Raw genomic sequence first — 22,702 nt, 5'->3', positions numbered from 1 at the left:
CTAATGGATTGTGATACACACAAGGCAAGATTCAAACTCCAAATACTTGCTTAAGCGGGCAAATGAGATGACCATTCAATAAATTTAAATTGATTAAAATAAATATTAATTATTTTTAATATTTTTAAGTTGTAAAATATTTATAACAATAATTACTATGTATATTTTTTATTTAAATTTAATAAAAAATGTATATAATTTTATGTATTATCCCGTGTAGGACACGGGAACATACACTAGTTTGAAATAGTATAATTTCTGATTATAATTAATATATGTATTGCCCAAAAATAAATTAGAAAATTAAAATAATTTTCTAACAATCTCCCACTTGGGTTATACATATATTCTTTCTTGACATAATCACATCTTATAAACTTTATGTGCGCATCTGAATGCTATTTCCCTTATTACTTTAACAATCTAGTCCGTCTCATACATTAGATATGGAACTACCGCAGCTTTTACCACATTAATGTCGTGACTAAACCACAACAATCACCATCCTAATATACTTAACGACATAGATCAAATTTGGATGAGCAATATGGAAATTACATGCCAAGTGATCTCATGCATGTCTATTTCCAGCTGGTCCAAGTTTAAAACTTTATTGAGATCAAACACAATACAAATATTGCAAAATGAACATTTCACATAACATGAAATAAACCATCAACTTAATTCTGCAGAAAAATAACTCAATATCTGTCATAGGACATATAGCATAAAATAAACTCCCACTATACCAAGGCATCATAAATATTGACACCCATCCGAGCAATGTGCTCATGAAAGACTGTAGGGATCAATTCCTTCGTTATTGAGTCTGCTAGCATATACTCTATTCCTATATGTCCTATGGAAATCTGTTTTTCTTAAACCTTCTCCTTGACAACTAAGAACTTGATGTCTGTATGTTTTGATTTTGTCAAGCTCTTATTGTTATTGGAGTATAGTATTGCTGACTTATTGTCACAAAATATCTTTAATGACCTTTCAATGTCATCTACTATACGAAGCTCAGTGACAAAGTTTCGCAACCATATGCCATAAAATTTGAATCAGAGTACCCAATGATCTCCAAATTTTCTGATCTCCGATAAGTAAGCATATAATCCTTTGTTCTCTTTAGATAATGCATTACGCGTTTCATAGCTGTCCAATGATTCATGCCCGTACTACAAGAAAATAAGCATTTTGCCACGCTTTTAAAGCGTGCTGAAAAGTGCAAAAAAGCGTACCGATAGCTTTTCGCCACGCTTTTTGAGCTATCGGCACGCTTTTGAAAGGGTCACATCTGCCAGGATGCCGGTTGCTCTATCGTCACACTTTTGTCAATCTATTGGCACGCTTTATTTTTTGCCACACTTTTTTCTATTGCCACACTTAAAAGCGTGGTCATATGTAATATCCTATAGCCACACTTTAAAAGCATGTCTAAAAATAGACATATCACCACATTTTTAAAACGTACTCATTAGTTTGGCTTTGGCTACCCTTCAAAAACGTGCTGATAGGTAAAGATATGACTAAGCTTTTAAAGCGTGCCAATAGAGATTTTTTTCAGTTATTGCCACGTTTTTTGAACGTGACCGTTGACTCAACTATTCAATATGGCCACCCTTTTTAGGCGTGGCTATAAATTTATTCAATAACCTATTCTTCTTTTCTAATCTTCCTAATAAAACCTTGCAAATTAAAATTCATATATAATTTTAAATCATAGTGTATGTGTGCCTTTATATTTGTATTTTTATTATTGAGACAATATATAAAATAAGAAAGAAGAAATTGCATATACCAATAGGAAGGGAATAATTTTGATGCACACCAATATGCTATAGACATTATTCCACAAATAAGTTCAGTTCCTCAAAAAGAAAACAGAAACAATTAAAGTGCATAGCAACCAGTAAACTTTACTCTTCATCAAACCAGTAAAATTGTGATCATTATTTGCTACTCAGCAGAAAAATAAAATAAAATGAAAAAAGAATTCCACGTTGGTACTGGCCTCCACTCTGCTCAACAATTGTCATGGCCATTTCAACAATTGGTGCAAACGAAGTGGGACCTAAAATAAATCCATAAGTGTGATTAGGCTCAGTACTATAATACCTAATATAATTCATCAGAGATCCCAGAAGATTAACAGAACATAAAGTAGAAATATAACCTGCAAGTCAAATATGAGGAACAATTTCCCTGTACCAACTCAACACTTCCTGAAAACCATTGCAAAACCCGTCATCTGGATAGCAGCTGAAGACATCTTGATCATGTGTTCATACTGCCATGATATTATAGCATCAACTATTAAAAATTTTAAACTTCAAAGAACAATTATATAACGGAACTAGTATTAGCTTTGAGAGAGATACCATCTCCAAATCCAAAACAAGGAATCAAGTTATCCTCATCAAATGCAGCCAATGTTTTCCCAAGAATAGATATTGCTTGTTCATATGGATTTGGAATATTTCCAGTGTGATGCAAGCTTTTTCGATTAAATGAATTCTTTCCTGCAAACATTATTCAGCAAACTTGTCAGTAAAGCACAATGCATAGCTTCCAACTATAGCTTCAAAGTATATAAGATCTTACCTGTCCATTCATTGCTCATAGTAAAATCGATACCAAGAATAAGATTAGAAGACTCGAGGCCTGCCCGTGCAAGAGCCTCAGTCACCTATATAGAAATATAAGCATGGAAAATACTAGAATGTTAATTAAAATTAAAATTTAAAATAATGTTACAGAATCACCAGTTTTCTTAAAATATACACAAGAAAAAGAGAAAGGAGCACCATTGATTAACAAAGGAATTTGAAGAGTGCAAGGGAATACTATCACAAGCTAGATAATGCTTAATCATATTAAAAAAATGCGCTCATCAAATCTACATCTCTAAATTCATCAGGAGTATATATGTTTTTCCTCAGTAGATTCAGTTTATTGAAACTCAACGGCCACAACTGGAAGCTAGATGAACAGATAGTCATTCACCAATAGTTTTAAGGGCAAAGCATGACAAGCTACTTTACAACCTACTGACTCTTATGATCCTAAAATCCTAATGAATTAAATCAAAAATGAATAATGCCTGCAATTCAGAAGTCAATTACACAGTTCATGATATTAGTCCAGATCAGCATCAGCTAATGAAAATAAATCTACAATGCTTAAAGCATCTCTTACCTCATCTATGAAATTGTAATTATCAGCAATTCTCGAATACTTCCTCTCTAACTTCCTTCTATTGCCGGGGCGGGTGACTTCGCCGCTAGTATAAGATTGTTCATAGCCACAGTTTTAAGTAGTAAGAGGAGGAGGAGCATAATAGGGTTGCACCGTCGGATAAGGAGTTGGTTGTGGCTCATAGGCATGACCTCCCGACCATAAGCTGGCTGAGGATATGAATTCCAGGAAGACGAAGAGGAACTTGAACGGCCATATGAACTCTGCCTCCAATTATTGTCCTACTATATAATAAAAAGGAAATTAATGTACCTAATTTTTTCTAATTTATTGTAATGAAAGCAAATTAATTAAGGAAAGGATATGATGATTGACCATAGCCCAGCCTGTGAAATAAACCAATAATTCAATGATTAAACAAAACTATGAAATAAGCCAATTTAGTATTTGTAGTTCACTGGAAATAAAAAATGCGCAGAAAAGAACCCTAAGCTAGTGCTGCATTTAAATAAGTTTTCAGAGAGAACTTCAAAGACAATACTTAGCTGATGTTGCAAAAATAATAATAATGATAGATAACAAACAGTTTTCATATTCAACTTTCTTTTTTTCTTTTTCTTAACAATCTTACTCAAACAGCCATGGGGACATTTTAGTACTATTCCTGATGATAATAAAAATGGAAGATTTAACATTGAGCTGATCCACTTGGAATTTGAGAAAATGTTTTGCATTTGATCCTTATTAGATTACCTTCAGCGATTTCTTTGAATTCTTGTTTTCACCTTGAATGCCCTGTAGAATGTTCAGCCCATACTTAAGGCTGAACCAATAAAATGTAAAAATAAGTGTTAAAATTTCAGATTAAAGTTCAGATCAGTTCAAGACATTTGCTAAACAAACAGAGGAATCAAAACCATGCTCGAATTCTCAGGAAACAGCTCAAATTCTCAGGAAACAGAGGAATCAAAATTTTTATAATCAATTAACCTAAAAATAGACAATTGAAGAAACAAGTTCAGAGTTCATAGACCCACCTCGGTTTATTAACAAAAGAATTAAAATGGGTGATGCAAAAAACAAAGAAACTCAAGAGAGGGACAGAAAAAGAAACAACCTCATGAATATATAATGTAGAAATTGACCTTATCAGACTTGCCATCACTTTGTACACTGATAAAAATAATAATAGCAGAAGTAGAAGTAGAAGTAAAAGTATTGATACGAGGTGCTCCATTAAATGATTCACATCTCAACATGTAAACTTTTATATATATCAACGAGTTAATAAAAGGTTTAATTCTTGCAAGAAAGAGGATTTTATAATTTCAGAAATCATTGCATCTCTATTATCACAGTTGTAGTTTTATTTACCTCTTTTTACTATAAAAGATGAAGAATGAGTTTTAATAATACCCATGCACCCCTTCAACAAACTAAAGCATGCATAACAAGCATTTGTTATAGAAACATTTTGACAAGTATAGTAACCATCAATTAAGACATTTGTTTCCTGTTTAGAAAATCTTAATATCAAGGTAATATTAATTAAGAAGTAATGGCTAAGTCCAATTGTTCTGACAGTTAAGTACCATTTTTCTTGCCAGAACATGCAATACGACCCCCAATGCTTAGCCCATCAATACAGTTCATGGCAGCAACCCTTATAGCCTGAAATGAAATTCAAAAGATTGAAAGAGAAGATTTATTAGTGTCACTATTATTATCCTTGGCCAATGTTGAATACAAAGGACATGCAAACCAAATAATACCATTCTGTATCTGTGAGATCCTTCGGAGACAGTGCTGCTGAAGGCCTTTTGGTTTGAGGGCTGGCTTCTACAGCTTTGAAGGACTTGTAAGTAAAACTCTCGAAGCTGCTCACTCCGCTGCAACCCTATCTGATCATAATTGAGTTCCACTTCTTGACTTGTCTTCCTTGTCTTAATGTCTCCATTGTAATATCCTTCCCCCCTACTCAACACCCTGCTAAATGGGCACCATGAATAGAAATAAATTAATTTTGAATAGTAGTATTATTGAATTGTGGTGTTGTCTAAGAAGCTATTGTATTGAGTTGTTCATATTAGAGAAGAAGAGGCAGAAGAAGAAACAAGTCATGACATGATGTGTCTCGTCATATGAAGTCCATTGAGGTATTTTCACAAACAACAGATATTCAAGAAACAGAAAATGAAAAAAAAAAATCACAAAACAGAACTGAAATTCAAGGAAACAGTTAGTTAGAAGTTAGTACACGGGTTGGGTAGATGAAGTAGACCAGAATATTGCATAGCTCCACTGGATGCTTCTCACAGACAAAGCAAGCTGTTCTTTGAAGTTTTCCGGCAACATTTCCTTGTTCTTTGGGTTCCGAAAAACATTAATCAGCGTTATGGTGAGGGTTGAAATAGAGAAATTGGCGGAGGGTTGAAATAGAGAAACAAAAAGGGGGAGCGAGAGAGAGCGAGCGCCGATGGAGGCCTTGCGAGCGAGAGTGAATGCCAACAGAGGGATATGCACTTTCACAAGACAAACCTGTTGCTTAGTAAAAATTTTACATATATATATATGAAATAATAGATTAATAGAATAAGTATACTTGAAAAATGTAGAGTCAGCTTCTGTTGCAACAGCCTTGGCCAAATATGATTTACCAGTTCCGGGTGGTCCGTACAACAAAAAAGCTCTCCAAGGCCGTCTTTTACCTGAAAATAGGGCACAACAGAAGCCAAAACTAATTTAACAAACAGAAGGAAATAAAAAGAGACAAACAAACTTAACAAGCCAAATAATATCCTGCTTATAACGCATTAACACAAACACACACAATATTCAATCAAATTTGCAGAAATTGCTTTCCTTGATTTGTATCATATATAAAATAAAAATAAAAAATCAATGGATCCATAGTGCATACTTAGGTGATTCAATTTATCTCAGAATTGTAATGATCTTCCTTGTTCTATATAACAATACAAGCAAAAAATACCCTTCAAACACCCTAATAAAAATGTGCAATTTTGCCTTAAAATTTATTACAGGCAAGATCAAATTAAAGTAGGATATCAGGCATGAAGAACAGAAAACCACCGAACTCATCATTGCTCCTATGAGAAAAGCTATACTCATCATGAACAGATTAAATGTAAAATGCTTTCCAGAGATGTTTAAGTTTGAAAATCAAAATTACTATCTCAGGTAGATGTAAGAGCAGTTTTCATTTTCATACAATTCTAAACTCCTAAAGTAAAAGCAATAATGCAGCACCAATGAACAATCACCATCCAGAAAGTAATAGAAAATGATCGCAATGGAATAATAAGCAGAGAATTAACATTGAAAGAACGCACCAATCATAATCGCAAGTAAACAAAATCGATAAAGCTAGAAAAAACAAACCTTGATGCCAGATGCGGGATGAGAGGCGAGCAGAACCGCGACACAGAGAGGCGAGCAGAACCGCGACAGAGAGACGCGAGTAGCACCATGACCAGGGATGGGTTTGAGAAGATGAGGCTGAACGCTGAAGATGGATGAACGATGCCAAGGCTGGGTTCGATCGAGAAGATGAAGCTGACGGCGCCTTAGCTTTTATGCTATGTTTGTTTGAGAGGAAAATGGAAGGAAAGAAAATGGAGGAAAGAAAATGGGAAGGAAAATGATTATTTTTTATTGTTTGGTTAAGGAGGAAAATTAGAGGGAAAAGAAAATGAATGAACCAATTTTTTTTTCTTTCTAATATTAGAAAGAAAATGGAGAGAAAACTAATATTTCTTTTTCTACTTCTAATATTACCCCTTCACTTTTTAACATATATTATAATATAGGGATAAAATTGTCTTTTATAATATTTCTTTTCTTTTTTTTTTTCCATCCAAACACATCTATAGAAAATAAAAATCCACTCAATTTCTTTCTTTTCCTTTCTTTCCTTTCTATTTCCTTCCTCTCTATTTCTTTCCTTTCAACCAAACATAGCCTTAGGGTTCGATCGAGAAGATGAACGCTGAATTTTAGGGTTTCATTGTTTTTAGTTAGTGTGTAAGTTAGTGTATGTTGTTGGGTAAAATTTGATAACTTAGAAAAAGAAAGGTTAAGTGTGGGAAAAATAGGTGGGAAATTAAATTTTAGGAGAGGGAACTCTATCGGCACGTTTTTTTACGGTGCCAAAATAAACAAGGTATAGCTACACTTTTCAAGCGTGCCGGTTTCTTTCTATGGCCACGTTTTTCAAGTGTGGCAAAAAAAACGTGGCCAAATATCAAATCAGTGGCCACTCGCGTAAAAGCGTGCCGATTTCTCTCTATGGGTACGCTTTTCAAGCGTGACAGTAAGAAAGCGTGCCCAAATTTCAAATAAGTGGCCACCCTCGTAAAAGCGTGCCGATTTTCCTCTATGGCCACCCTTTTCAAGCGTGGCAAAAAAAGCATGGCCAAATCACAAATCAGTGGCCACCCTTGCAAAAGCGTGCCTATAGACCACTTTTGGGCACGCTTTAAAAGCGTGGCAAGAAAAAAGGGTGCCGATAGGCCTTTTTTCTTGTAGTCGATTGCTCAAGTATTTACCCAACACTTCCACTATACATGATATATCGGGACGTATGTAGACTTGAGCATACATTAAGCTCCCTAATGCTGATGCATAAGGTTTATCATGCATTGATGTCCTCTCAAGATCATTTTTTTAGGGTATAGCTTGAGACTGAACTTGTCTCCTTTAGTTACAGGTGTCTCCATTGGTTTATAACTTTCCATACCATATCTACTTAAAATCTTTTCGATATAGTCATTTTGTGATAATCCAAGAATACGTCGAGAGTGATCTCTTAATATCTCAATTCCTAATACAAAAGAGATATCACCAAGAATTTCATTTCAAATTTGTTCGATAGAAATTTTTTAGTTTCATGCAACAATATCGTTACTGGCAAGTCGAATGTCATCAACAGATAAGACCAAAAAGATGTATTTACTCCCACTTAACTTGCGGTATACACACTCATCTATAATATTTACCTCAAAATCATATGAGATAATGACTTAATTAAACTTGTGATACCATTGACGGGAAGCTTGTTTGAGACCATAGATGGATTTTCTCCTTTTTCTGTTGGATCTCCTTAATGACACTTCTTGAGGTTGTTGAGCTTGCTGTATGAGTTGGGATTGAGGAGGATTCTCATTATTTTCTTGTACTGTAGCAGCATCTTGAGCAACAACAATATTCTCATTGTTCTCTTGTACTGCAACTGGATCTACAGTAGGATTCTCATTGTACTCTTATACTATAAATGTATCTTGAACAATAATAGGCACAAAGACCTGATAATTGGCAATTATAGAATCCTCATCAAAAGCTACATTCCTAATATTTTCTTTCCCCCAAACTCAACATCCTTAAGAAATCTCGCATTTCCCGTTTCAAAATAGACCTTAATGTAGGATTGTAAAACTTGTACCCCTGTGAATGCTCAGCGTAACCAACAAAGTAGCAACTAATTGTTCTTGAGTCCAATTTTCTTTCATGCGACCTATAAGGTCGCGCCTCAGCTGGACATCCCCAAATATGCAAATGATTTATACTAGCCTTTTCCCAGTCCAAATTTCATATGGGGTTTTGTTAACTGCTTTGGTTGGCACCCTATTAAGAATGTACACTACGGTCTTTAAGGCTTCTCCCCAGAGTGATTCAGGCAAGGAAGAATGACTAATCATACTTCTCACCATGTCCTTAAGAGTTCGGTTCCTTTGCTCTACAACACCATTTATGCTAGGTTTGCCTGGCATGGTGTATTGCGGAACAATACCACAGTCCCCTAGGAAAAGAGCAAAAGGCCCGAGATGTTGCTCACCTGAACCGTCATATCTTTTGTAGTATTCACCACCATGATCAGACTCGACAACTTTAATTTCTTTCCAAGTTGAAGTTCAACTTCAGCTTTGAAAGACTTAAAAACATCCAAGATTTGGGACTTTTCATGAATTAAAATATAGATACCCGTAACGAGAGTAATCATCTATGAACGTAATAAAATACCGTTATCCATTACAAGAGACAGTAAGGAATGGGCCACATATATCGATATGTATCAGTTCTAAGACATCTTTAATTCTATCGGCACCTAACTTCCTTTCGTTTGTCCTTTTTCCCTTTATGCACTCAATGCAGACTTCAAAGTCTGCCAAATTTAGGGGTCCAAGAATTCCATCTAACACGAGCCTCTGAATTTTGTATTTAGAGATGTGACCTAGGCGTTTGTGCCATAATGATGCCGAATTCTCATTTAGTTTTCATTTTATACGTATTCGCAGTATTTCGTTATTATAGAAATTTAGGTCAAGCCTATATAGATTATCCACCAAATGACCAGAGCAAATATTATTCGAATTATAAAAGAGACTGACTTTATTGTCTCCAAACGAACAAAAATAACCTGATTTGTCCAAACAAAAAACAAAAATCAAATTCCATCTAAATGACGGTACATAAAACGTCTCTAATAAATCCAAGTAAAATCCACTCGTGGAACATAATTTAAAGGTTCATATAGCTTCAACCGCAACTATATCGCCGTCTGCCACATAGATGTATCTTTCAGCATCACTTGGCAGTCGGCTCCACAGGTAACCCTGCATAGTAACACTTACATGAGTAGTAGGAGCAGAATGTATCCACCAAGTATCAATAGGTGCATAATTTAATCTAGCCTCAGAACAAACAAAAGTAAGAATTATACCCTTCTTTACACGCCAAGTGACATATTTAGTACAATCCTTCTTCATGTGTCCCACCTTCTTATCTTGCTGAGTAGATAAAGCCATGTGAGCACTTTGAGTCTTATCTTGCTATAGCCTCTCTTCTTCTTGCACACAGTGAGATATAAGCTCATTTAAAGACCAAGTATCCTTCAGAATGATATAACTCACTTTGAATTGTCCAAAGTGTGCAGAAAGGGAGATCAAAATGAAATACATGAGTAAGTCTTCAAACAACTCTAACTTTAGTGCTTTTAATTTTGAAGCAAGATGAGACATTTCCATAATATACTCCCTTCTATTCCTTTTATCTTTATACCTCATGGAGACAAGCTTGCTCAAAAAGCTACTTGCTTCTGCCTTTTATTCTTAGCAAAGAATTTTTCAACATCTTTCAAGAACTGTTTAGATCTTTATCCTCAGTAATTGAGCCCTGAAATGCCTCAAAAATTGAGCGCTTCATGATCATAATGTTCATTCGATTTGATATCTCCTATTTTTCTATTTTAACCTCATTGAGATTTTCTAGAATAGAAGTGGGTTTCTCCTCTCGAAAGAGCTATATCCAGATCCATACAACCGAGGATAATCTCCACGGTATCCTTCCAAACTTTAAAGTTTGAACCATTCAGCATAGGAATACTGCTAATTTGTGCAGAAATATTGGTAGCTAAAGCCATAGTTTCTATATTAGAACAAAAAAAACATGCAGTAAACATTAGTTAAATAATAGGAAAAAGTCCATATTGAGATATCTAGAACAACATTAATTTTCAATCTTTGGATAGAAAATTAACCGTAAGTGATACTCTCATTGCAGTAATCAAATATTGTCAAAATTCCTGTCACACATTAAGCCTTTCTTTGGACCGACTAAATGCGCACATGGAAACTTAAACTTCGCAACCTATTTATTATCGCATATATTTTCTATTAATTGGCCAAACAATAATCTTCTTTTGGGCCGATTATTGAACGCATAATTAATAGAAAATAAACAAAAGTGTGCAATGCTTATTATTTGGCCAAACAATAAACTTTCTTTGGACCGATTATTGTTCGCATAAATAATAAGCATTACTTTATTCTTAATTAGCTACCCAAATATGTATTTACCATCAATATGTGTATGTAATTCGGCCAAATACAGACCTTCCTTTGGGCTGATCAATATTCGCACGAATTACATATCACTGTATTCCTAATGTTTTGAATAAATCAATTATCATAAAAGAGACTACTTTGGCAGCATAATGTTCAATCAATTTATTTTAAAACCAAATCTTTATAAAATATGTGGGTATAATAATCCAAATTGTTACTAGTTTTCTTACGTAACAATAAAAAAATTATTTAAATTTCAAAAGGAATTAAATTTTAATGGTGTCTTTTCGGTCCTTAATGAAAGACATAATTACAACTGTTCAACAAATTTATATGGCAAATTTTTTTATCCATTAAGATTAGAATCAATTATTATGATTCAATCCATGGAAAATAAAACAATAATGAATTTGCCAAAAGAATGAATCCATAGAGAATGGTATAAAAAAAGGTAAACAAACAAAGAATCTCTTTTTTTATTTTGAAAAAAAAAACGGATTCATAGATTAAATCATAGTGCATACAAAAAGCTTTATGATAAATATGCTAATTCTATGGATGTGCAGTGTTCATAATAAAAAAATTAATTAAATTCTTTTAATTTTACGAATTAACCGCTTCAATATTTGGGATCGAGACACAGACAAAAAATGATATGCACATATATAAAAGAATGCAACATTTTTTTTAATATACCTTTTGTATTCTTTATGTGCTCTTCATGTACTATTTGTGTACTCTTTATGCACTTTTTATATACTTTTTTAGTTCTATTAACATGTGCTACGCAACTAAAAGTAACACATATTTGAATCTAATTTCACAACCTCAAATTAAGACCTCAAATTAAGATTCAAATTATAAAATAAAATAAATTTATAATTTCTTAATGATTTAATCATAGACGGCTCTGATATTACTTGTTGGAATTTTCTCAACCCAAAGATTATCTATGTTAAATCATTAAGAAAGAAAATACTGGATGCGAAAGCATACCTGAATTCATAAACATGAATCATGATCGGAAGAGTTTGGATTTTGTGGTTCTTTCGATCTCCTCAACCAAAGCCTATTGTATCCCTAGGCGTCTGAATTATAACTCTTCTGATGGAAAAAGAGCGACAAATGTGGCTTTTGGTATGTTGGGGACCGAAACCCTAAAGGCACTATTTATATTTGAGCATGACACCCATTAAACCCTAAAACCCAAATAAAATAGTATCTAGAGTCCAAAAGATAATATATCTAAAATCCAAAAGATAATTATCTAAAGAACAAAAGATAATATATGGTTTTATTCTCATTTAATTCCAAATCAAAAGTAATAATGACTTATTCAATTTAACATTTATAACAATAAATGAGATCACCATTATATAAGTCATTTAATTTGAAATAGCATAATTTGTGATTATAATTAATATATATATTACCCAGAAACAATTAGGAAATTAAAATAATTTTCTAACAAAAACCTCCATTCAGTTATTTAAATCTATTATACCCTAATTTACTAAAGCATCAACTTCTTCCTCAAACTCTCTATCATCGCCGCAGTCGCTTGGTCGCCAACCAGTCCCATCGTCGCTGCCGGCATCCTCCTCACCACCTCTAGTGAAAATAACCATTCATTTAAAGATAAAAATAATCATCCGCATACATAATAAATTGAACATTCAACATTTTAATTATATATAACTAAACCTAATTCAATCAAAATAATTATCCATATAAAAATTAAAATAATCATTCACATGGCTACTAAAACGACTATTCTAAATTGGCCATTGAAGTAACTTCGTGATGATAAAAAATTGGTGCACTCCAACAATCATGTACTTTTACTGGATCTCTGGGTATTGGATGCACGAAAACTTCTCTGTCAAGGACAAAGTTAGCCTCAATGTAAAAGTGGGGCCAAAAAAATTATTTTATATTTAGAATAAAATAAAATAAAATTTTTACGGAGGATTAAATTAAATTATATATATAATTTGTAAAGAAAAATTGATAGTTGAGGGAGGTCATTGCCCCCTTACCCTATATGAGGCTCAGCCTCTGCTAATCTTTGCGGTTCAAAATCATAGCCTCTGCGAGAAAGACATAATGACCGGAAATAATTATAGTAAAAGTAGTAGAACTGCGATTCAAAATAAGATATAATGCATTGGATTCTATTTCTCATGCTTGTATATATATTTTTATGGCTTTTGCGGTGTCAGCGAAAAATTGTGGTGGCGTCGGTACGGCTGGTGGGGTGCAACAGCGCGATGTGAGGACGGAAGAATGACAATGGCAAATTTTAGATCGTATATTGGAGGTTATAGTGAGATTAAGAATAATCGTACGTAGTGTGGATGCATTTAAATGCTAATCCTAAATTTTTAAATTTTAAATTAATTAATTAATTAATAATTTAATTTTTAATTTATTCTTTATACTATTTATAATTATCATTGTTTCCTGTACTTTTTCAAACCGCCATTTAGTGATTTAAAAATTTTAATTATTCTTTATATCCTAATTTACTAAAGCATCAATTTCTTCCTTAAATCCTCTTCTAACAAATAAGAAAGAGAAAATCTAAGAAATCATTATTTTTATTAAAATTTGGTCAATACTTAACCAGCAAAAAAAAAAATAAGTAATTTTATACTATTAAATAAAATCTTACATCATTAAAAATACTAATGATAACTAATTAATAATTATAAATCACAAAATTTACTAACCTCTAACACTCCTCTTAAAAAAAATCATAATTATATCCTAATAAAAGTTAAAATATCTAATAATTGTCAGAATCGCTAGTTGAAATCCTACTTGTTAGTTCTTTGTCGAAGACTTATTTCTAGTTGATGAAACTTGCTTCAAAATCCTACTAATTATTAGTTCTTTGATAGTACTTATTTTTCTTAGATAAAATATATATTTTTTAATATTTTTAAAAAATTTTAAAAATATTAAAAATATTAAAGACAAAAACACACTTTACTTTTTTTTTATTTGAAATTTGATCATCTGAAATTCATATTTTTTTTAGAGAAATGTTAGAGAATTAACAAGTTTTTTTATTTATAATTATCAATTAGTTATTATTGATATTTTTAATAATGTGAAATTTTATCCAATAATATAAGACTAGTATTTACTTAATCAACAAAAAAAAAATTGAATAATTTCACACTGCTAAATAATATACTCTCACACTATTTAAAATACTAGTGTGCAACATTTCTTCTTACTTAGTATAAACTAGAACGGCTAGGATAGCAGCATAAACTATTTTACTGTTTTATTATTCTCATCCATATATCTTTCCCTCCCCCTTCAAATTAAAGTTGTCCAACAATAATGCATAATAATAGTAATTCTAGATCAATACTACGTATGCGAGTTAATTAAAACAAACACACGAGGGCGATTGTTTGGTCAAATATAAAGTGATATTGAAGAACTCCGTTTTCTCCTTAGACATAGTATCGGCTAAGAGGTCCTGGAACACCCGAAAAGCCTCATCAATGATGGCTTCACCAAAGTGTTGGAGAACCAAAGGTTCTAGCACGGCCCTCATGCACTTGGCTACGTTATATGCACCGCTTTTGTGTTCATTATCACTGCCCCCGCAATGGGTCCAGTGCACGGATGATAACTCGGTGCGGTTGATTTTGAAGGAGCCTTGTTTTAAGATCTGGAGTTTGAGTTCCGATGAGGATGGAATGTAGTTTGGAATGTTAAAGCTGTGAAGTTGATCTTCTTGAATGAGTCCCTTGAAGACCAAGTGATTGAGAGCGTTTGCAAAGAGCTCATAAATGTGGACTGCGGACTCCTTGCTGCTTGGGTCTTCGCTTCTTCTTCCCAAGATTGTGAGAACCATACACCCTCCTTCTACCAACTCCTCTGCACGGCTCCTTAGAAACCATGAAATGTCTCTCTCAAACTGCTCGTAGTATGCTTTCAACACCTTTTTCGGGCTTGTCCTCGTTATATAAATGTTTCCTTTGTTCTTCTTCTCTATACCCTCAGGAACCTACACAGAATAAATTAACCCATATTCTTTGTTATAATTACTAATTAATTAACATAAAATATAGTTCAAAAATACTTATTAACTTGTTGATGAAAGATTTTTAACCTATTAATTATCTAGCGAGATTGTTTTAATTTCCTATCCGAGGAGTACTAAATAAACAATGATTATTTTGAACAATATAAACAACCACCAATCAAATAAAAGTATACTACATTTTAATTTAATACTACTAATTAAATTTAAGATAAATTTACTTTTTTAACCGTATTAATTTATATTGTTCAAAAATATGGTTGGTTATTTATACTTTCCCTATCCGAAAAATGAGCTGCAATTACGATGTGAATGTATTTTGGTAACTTTGGTCATTACATGTGTGTTAGAATCAGTGTCGAATTGACATGAAGCAATAGCATAAATATCTAAATTAATTTTTTAAAAATTATAGTTCATTTTTAATATATATTTATTTTTTAAAAGTCCTTAAAAATTAGATAAATTAATTCATTCGTCACTTTTAATCAAATTACAACATTTAGTGATCTTCTCCATTCCCCACTATTAACCTAATTATCTTCCATGAATGTTCAAAACAAAACACAACTATGAGCAAATCTAAAATATAAAGATGATATGATTCATTTTCACTACTAGTCAACGGTGGTGGTGGTCGTTGTCGGTCACGATCAGCTCCTTGGTCACCCAACCTAGAGACTTCTTTAAAACGATATTTAGAAACTCTATAGTTCTCTATCTCACTTGGTTAAAAGATGTTGCATATTTCATTAAAAAGTTGTGAAATTACAAGAATTACTCGTGATGAAAATTCTAACTTTACTGGCCATGGCATTAAGTTATTAAAATGAATATTAACCAACTCTTAACCAAATTAATTAGTTGACAGGTATGTATGTTCTATTCTATGTCAAAAATGTGTTTTATAATAAACTAATAGCCACCATAGATAGCACCTGTTATGTTGGGTAACCGGAGGTTAATGGGCTGGACTCGTTAGGTTGGTCCAATCGTACGAGGGAGGAAGCCTTTGAGCGGGTTTGCGCCTTTGGAGACTCCTTCCGACTTGTGAGCTAGCGTGAGTGAATGGAGGGTGGTACCTGCAAAGATACTCTGATGCCTAAGTTAGAGAGAGTGTGAGCAGGTCTAGAGAGTATTGGGACTTAGAGATACCTGAGTGGTGTCAGTGTATTTATAATGGTGAGCCAATAACCACCATTGAAGTAGTTCCACCTTTTAAGGTGGATAACCGTCTCTTTATCTTAGGGGGGTTGCGATATGGCTCCTGGAAGTGGGTTGAGAGATTTTAGAGGCAGTTATTATCTGCCAGCTAATCTTTGCTCCCGACTTCCTTGGAGCAAGTCGTGGGTAGCACCGACTTCTTAGGAGAAGGTCGGTGTTCTGTGAGGCTCAACCCTGTGAGGCTCAACCACTTGATAAACTCTGCTTCAGGTGTCTTTTACGAGATGATTTAGTGAGCCCCCCTCCTATGAATCCTCCCGAGATTGTATGTATGTGTCTCTCGGGGGTTTGTGACTGCGGGTCTCTTCTGTCTTCATCATCTCGCTTTCTTTTTCCATGATTGTCCGACCTATCCGTGAGATATCTATCAAGTCGGCCTTCCCTGGCCAACTTTTCTATCACATTTTTGAGGTCGTAGCAATCATTTGTTGAGTGGCCATATATCTTATGGTATTCGCAGTAGTCGCTGCGACTCCCCCCCCCCCCTTTTTATTTTTGATGGGTCTGGGAGGCGGCAATCTTTCAGTGTTGCAGATTTCTCTGCATACGTCTACTAGGGAAACTTTTAGAGGAGTGTAGGAGTGATATCTCCTAGGCCTGTCGGGGCCGACCTCCTCTTTTTTCTTAATCTCCCTTTCTTTTTCTTTTGCTGAGTGAGGGGGCCCCAATCGCCAGCTGGGCTCCCGTAGCTTGGCATTTTCCTCCATGTTGATGTACTTTTCTGCTCTCTCTTGTAGATCGCTCAAAGAAGTCGGGTGCCTTTTTGATATAGACTGAGAGAAAGGGCCTTTTCTAAGTCCATTTACTAATCCCATGATGACTGCCTCTGTGGGCAGATCTTGAATTTCCAAACACGCTTTGTTGAACCTTTCCATGTAATCGCGCAGAGGTTTCCCAACCTCCTGTTTAACTCCTAGGAGGCTCGACCCATGTTTTACTTTATCCTTCTGGATGGAGAATCGCATTAGAAATTTTCTTGAGAGGTCTTTGATGAGCGGATAATTTGTACGCTTTTTGGCATTGTTTTTAGTATGTTTTTAGTATGATTTAGTTAGTTTTTAGTATATTTTTATTAGTTTTTAGTTAAAATACACTTTTCTAGACTTTACTATGAGTTTGTGTATTTTTCTGTGATTTCAGGTATTTTCTGGCTGAAATTGAGGGACCTGAACAAAAATCTGATTCAGAGACTGAAAAGGACTGCAGATGTTGTTGGATTCTGACCTCCCTGCACTCGAAGTGAATTTTCTGGAGCTACAGAAGCCCAATTGGCGTGCTCTCAACGGAGTTGGAAAGTAGACATCCTAGGCTTTCCAGCAATATATGATAGTCCATACTTTGCCCAAGATTTGATGGCCCAAACCGACGTTCAAAGCCACCTTCAGAATTCCCAGCGTTAAACGCCGGAACTGGCACCAAAGTGGGAGTTAAACGCCCAAACTGGCACAAAAGCTGGCGTTTAACTCCAAGAAGAGTCTCTACACGAAAATGCTTCAATGCTCAGCCCAAGCACACACCAAGTGGGCCCGGAAGTGGACTTTTATGTCATTTATTCATCTTTGTAATTCTTAAGCTACTAGTTCCCTATAAATAGGACCTTTTGCTATTGTATTTGTGGTCTTGGAATCTTGGTAGCTATCTTTAGTCTTATGCTATCTTAGATCATGGGGCTGGCCTCACGGCCATGCCTAGACCTTGTTCTTATGTATTTTCAACGGTGGAGTTTCTACACACCATAGATTAAGGTGTGGAGCTCTGCTGTACCTCGAGTATTAATGCAATTACTATTGTTCTTCTATTCAATTCAGCTTGTTCTTATTTCAAGATATTCATTCACACTCAAGAACTTGATGAATGTGATGATTATGTGACACTCATCATCATTCTCACTTATGAACAAGTGACTGACAACCACTTCTGTTCTACAAGCAAACAAGGCTCTAATGTTTATCTCTTGGATTCCTGATACACGACGCATGGTTGATCGCCTGACAACCGAGCGCTCGCCTGACAACCGAGCCAGCCATTCCGTGAGATCAGAGTCTTCGTGGTATAGGCTAGAACTGATGGCGGCATTCAAGAGAATCCGGAAGGTCTAACCTTGTCTGTGGTATTCCAAGTAGGATTCAATGATTGAATGACTGTGACGTGCTTCAAACTCGCGATTGTGGGGCGTTAGTGACAGACGCAAAAGAATCACTGGATTCTTTTCCGACATGATCGAGAACCGACAGCTGGATAGCCGTGCCGTGACAGGGTGCGTTGAACATTTCCACTGAGAGGATGGGAGGTAGCCACTGACAACGGTGAAACCCTTGCATAAGCTTGCCATGGAAAGGAGTAAGAAGGATTGGATGAAGACAGTAGGAAAGCAGAGAGACGGAAGGGACAAAGCATCTTCATTCGCTTATCTGAAATTCTCACCAATGGAATACATAAGTATCTCTATCTTTATCTTTATGTTTTATTCATCATCTATACCCATTTGAGTCTGCCTGACTGAGATTTACAAGGTGACCATAGCTTGCTTCATACCAACAATCTCTGTGGGATCGACCCTTACTCGCGTAAGATTTATTACTTGGACGACCCAGTGCACTTGCTGGTTAGTTGTGCGAAGTTGTGTTTATGCCATGGTATTGAGCACCAAGTTTTTGGGGCCATTACTAGGGATTATTTGAGTTGTGAACAGTAGTGATCACAATTTCGCATGTCAGTCTTCAAAGCTGGTAACCGACCTTGGAGGGAGGCTATCAAACCACTTCATCGCCGCTTTCGACAGGGTGGTCGGAAAAGCCTTGCAGCGAGTTGCATTAGAAGCATCGGCCAGATACATCCGACTTTTGAAATTGCTTAAGTGATGCTTCGGGTCTGTGGTTCCGTCATAGAGGTTCATATCAAGGCTTTTGAAGTTTCTTGAAACTTTTGCCCTCATTATGTCCTCACTGAACGGGTCCTCTCCTCTTAGGGGCGACTCTTCTCGGTCGCCGCGGGAGTTCTGGCTTTTGAAGGAGGATTCAAGTTTTAAGAGTTTTTCTTCCAGCTCTTTTCGTCGTTCTATTTCCTTCCGGAGGTTTCGTTCCGCCTCTCGCTGTCGTTCTAGTTCCTGTTCCAGTTGCTCCAGACGACCTTGGTGGCCGTGGACCAGCCCCATTAGTTCGGTCGCATGGGGTGGCCCTTCCTTTCCGGATTCTCGTCCTTCCGAGGAGTTTACCTTTGGGTTTTTGAGCCCAGAGGTGCCTTCTCTATGCTGGTCGCTGGTTCCTTGATAAAGGGTCGGGTCTGCATCATTGTTTCCGATATTTGGATTTTCTTGATCGGAATCAGACACTGTATGACCATCTTCTGGTGAGTTGTCCGCCATTATGGGTTGATCCCTCGGTTTCCCGGCAACGGCGCCAATGTTACGTTGGGTAACCGGAGGTTAATGGGCTGGACTCGTTAGGTTGGCCCAATCGTATGAGGGAGGAAGCCTTTGAGCGGGTTTGCGCCTTTGGAGACTCCTTCCGACTTGTGAGCGTGAGTGAATGGGGGGTGGTACCTGCAAAGATACTCCGATGCCTAAGTTAGCAAGAGTGTGAGCAGGTCTAGAGAGTATTGGGACTTAGAGATACCTGAGTGGTGTCAGTGTATTTATAGTGGTGAGCCAATAACCACCGTTGGAGTAGTTCCACCTTTTAAGGTGGATAACCGTCCATTTATCTTAGGGAGGTTGCGATATGGCTCCTGGAAGTGGATTGAGAGATTTTAGGGGCAGTTATTATCTGCCAGCTAATCTTTGCTCCCGACTTTCTTGGAGCAAGTCGTGGGTAACACCGACTTCTTAGGAGAAGGTCGGTGTTCTGTGAGGCTCAACCCTGTGAGTTGGGCCTGTCGTTTGGACCTCGACCTTAGCGTTGGGCCAGGATATGAACAGCACCATATTTCACATATTTTATTTATTTATTTATTTTTCTTAAACATGATTTAAAATGTAGTCTGTTAGTATAACTATTAATATATTTTTATAGAATAATATAAAATTTTGGAACAGATAATTTTAATTTTATGATACAGTATCAAAATAAATAAAAAAAAAAGAAAAATTATACAAAATTTATTCATCAAACTCAAAAAAAATTTGTTGCATAAAAAACGTATTTATGTATAATCATTTCATATAATACTTTTACTACTGCTTCATAATTGTTTTTTTTTTTTGGAAGAATAAAAAATATGACAACTAAGCAAAAATTATGTGAATATAGATATACTCACTAAAAAAATTTAATTCATAAAATTTTGAACAGAAAAGAGTGTATCGATAAAAAGATATAATAAATTAAGAAAATACCTGAGACAACCAATGCAGGCTATAAGAGGAGTGGACAAAATGCAGAGATCGGGTAGGAAAGAGTCTGCCATAGAAAGAACCAGGAACTCCAGAGATGAAACAAGGACCAATCTTATTAGCTTGGATTTCATTATAGAGCTCATGTTTAAAGGTGGGAATAGACTTGAAGATGGAGTTAAAGTCGTTGGCTGGAAGATCGTTCAACAAGACCTGGTATTCGGGTGAGGGACGGTTCAGTTGTTGGGAAAGTGTTTCTACGAATTTGATAATTTGGGTGACTAGAAAGAAAGTGTTTGGGCCTGAAGAACATCCCAAATCAGCAATGGCAAGGTTTCTTGGGAGTGTGTTGCAATATAGGGTTGTTATTGCTTCCTCTATCATGGGCTTCGCTATCGAAATTGCCTTTTGCTGCAATTAGTTAATAATTAATTACACATTTAATCACACATATATATGTAATATGTTTATTAAAAGCGCATGCTCTTCTTGATGGATAAGATTAATGATAACCTGAAGCAAGCTGTTTCTGGCATAACTGGCTTCCCCCATTCCTTCATTCATATGGAGCACTTGATCAGTCTTCATTGCTTAGCTTCCACTCAAACTATGCAAATACAAAGTAAAATTTGTTTTTGCCTTACAAAATGGAGTTCATGGCTTCCCTTTTATAGTGCAAGTTGCTGCCTTTTTCGTCTGTGTCGTGTCAACGTCTCAGCATGCATGATCTTGCAAACTTTAACTTTAACTTCTATTTCAACAGAATTTAATTTGTTTGAAACTGCTAGTGTCCACACACAACGCATATCTATTATATGTTAAAAAAAATTGATTTTAAATTAATTTTATAACCATCTGTATAAATATTTTTATACTAATATTTAACTATATTTTTATAATATATATATAAAAATATTATTTTTAAATAATAAATATAAAAACTAATTTAGTTTTATTTGTACAATAAATCTTGTAGCTAACTAAATATAAAAAGTATACATATTATGATATTAAACTTTTTTTATATGATAATAAATTAAATAAATGAACAAAATTTTTATATAAAAAATAATAATTAAAAATTTTATTATTTAATTTTTTTTACATGAGAGTTTGGTCTTTTTGACCAATAAAAACTTTTGATATTAGATTTAAAATTAACAAAAATAAATAAATTTTAAATTTATTATTTAAAAAATATTTAAACACGTAAATTTAATTGAACAACTGTATAAAAAATTTTATACTATAGATATATTAAAATTAAATTTTTAAAAATAATAATATATAAATCACATATATATTATCAAATTCGGGCCTTTGAACTTTTTCTTCCAACAAAAAAAGCCAATACTAAATTGATAACTTATACAATTCTATATCGTCAATTCACCACAAATCCTTTTCATGTTCCAAAAGAATAAAAGAAAATAAAATAGTTGTTGCCACAAACAATAATCACTAGATAAAAATTAAAATGTAGTCTTTATTGATAAAAAATATTATATTAAATAGGTCGATTCAACGAACTTCATAAACATTTTTTGAGGCTTATATATGACCTAAGCTATTTAATTAATAGGTTCTACAAAAAATCAAATTTCATCTATTTAAAAAAAAAAAAACAATTGAACTGAGTTTCTGAGTCGAACGAGCTGAGCCACAAACTCAATTATTGGATAACCTGATCCACATAGCTACTTGGGAACGGGAGCCACGCACGTAAGTGTAGTGTGATTCACAGTTTACACGTTATAAATTCCGAACTACTTATATGGATTGATACGATCTATCAAAATAAATTCCTACATATTGGCAACGTGAATGTTTCAGGAAATAAGGCACCGTTTGTTTAGTGGGTGGGTCTACTAAATTTTGAGACATCGGTGATACACTTACATCTATATTTTATCTTTAGTTTTTAAATACATAGAATAAGTAAAAACAGGTGGTACATATTGGTACACAAATATATAAAATTTGTGTATTGTCATTTTATTAAGACACTAAAACATAAAA

The 22,702-nt window shown here is 34.6% G+C and overlaps 2 protein-coding genes across 2 annotated transcripts; both read right to left on the bottom strand.

Annotated features, from left to right (window-relative positions):
* Window positions 1-1,811: 1,811 nt before the first annotated feature.
* Window positions 1,812-12,691, bottom strand: LOC130980436 (uncharacterized). The gene is made up of 15 exons (XM_057904118.1): window positions 12,578-12,691; window positions 9,762-9,833; window positions 9,056-9,220; window positions 8,663-8,753; window positions 8,263-8,458; window positions 6,604-6,839; window positions 5,459-5,909; window positions 4,974-5,190; window positions 4,794-4,872; window positions 3,955-4,024; window positions 3,202-3,485; window positions 2,608-2,692; window positions 2,385-2,525; window positions 2,180-2,293; window positions 1,812-2,077 (listed from the first exon to the last, which is right to left on the bottom strand). The coding sequence occupies exons 1-10, from the start codon at window positions 12,689-12,691 to the stop codon at window positions 4,008-4,010; spliced, it is 1,638 nt and encodes a 545-aa protein (XP_057760101.1). The 3' UTR covers window positions 1,812-2,077; window positions 2,180-2,293; window positions 2,385-2,525; window positions 2,608-2,692; window positions 3,202-3,485; window positions 3,955-4,007.
* Window positions 12,692-14,212: 1,521 nt separating this feature from the next.
* Window positions 14,213-21,317, bottom strand: LOC130979230 (S-adenosyl-L-methionine:benzoic acid/salicylic acid carboxyl methyltransferase 3-like). Its single transcript, XM_057902614.1, has 3 exons — window positions 21,197-21,317; window positions 20,687-21,094; window positions 14,213-15,093 (listed from the first exon to the last, which is right to left on the bottom strand). The coding sequence occupies exons 1-3, from the start codon at window positions 21,269-21,271 to the stop codon at window positions 14,461-14,463; spliced, it is 1,116 nt and encodes a 371-aa protein (XP_057758597.1). The 5' UTR covers window positions 21,272-21,317; the 3' UTR covers window positions 14,213-14,460.
* Between the last annotated feature and the right edge of the window lie 1,385 nt (window positions 21,318-22,702).

Source organism: Arachis stenosperma, chromosome 5 (assembly GCF_014773155.1).
Source record: "Arachis stenosperma cultivar V10309 chromosome 5, arast.V10309.gnm1.PFL2, whole genome shotgun sequence".
Taxonomy (NCBI): domain Eukaryota; kingdom Viridiplantae; phylum Streptophyta; class Magnoliopsida; order Fabales; family Fabaceae; genus Arachis; species Arachis stenosperma.
This window is presented reverse-complemented; position numbering and strand designations above follow the sequence as displayed.

Coding starts and splice junctions, on each gene's coding strand:
- LOC130979230 (XM_057902614.1), bottom strand. CDS start 21,271: ATGAAGACTGATCAAGTGCTCCATATGAATGAAGGAATGGGGGAAGCC. Junction 21,095..21,196: donor CCAGAAACAGCTTGCTTCAG/GTTATCATTAAT, acceptor AACTAATTGCAG/CAAAAGGCAATTTCGATAGC. Junction 15,094..20,686: donor GCCTGCATTGGTTGTCTCAG/GTATTTTCTTAA, acceptor TATTCTGTGTAG/GTTCCTGAGGGTATAGAGAA.
- LOC130980436 (XM_057904118.1), bottom strand. CDS start 12,691: ATGGTTATTTTCACTAGAGGTGGTGAGGAGGATGCCGGCAGCGACGAT. Junction 8,459..8,662: donor TACGCTGAGCATTCACAGGG/GTACAAGTTTTA, acceptor ATCCTACTGTAG/ATCCAGTTGCAGTACAAGAG. Junction 6,840..8,262: donor AAACAAGCTTCCCGTCAATG/GTATCACAAGTT, acceptor TTTTCTTTCCTC/CATTTTCTTTCCTTCCATTT.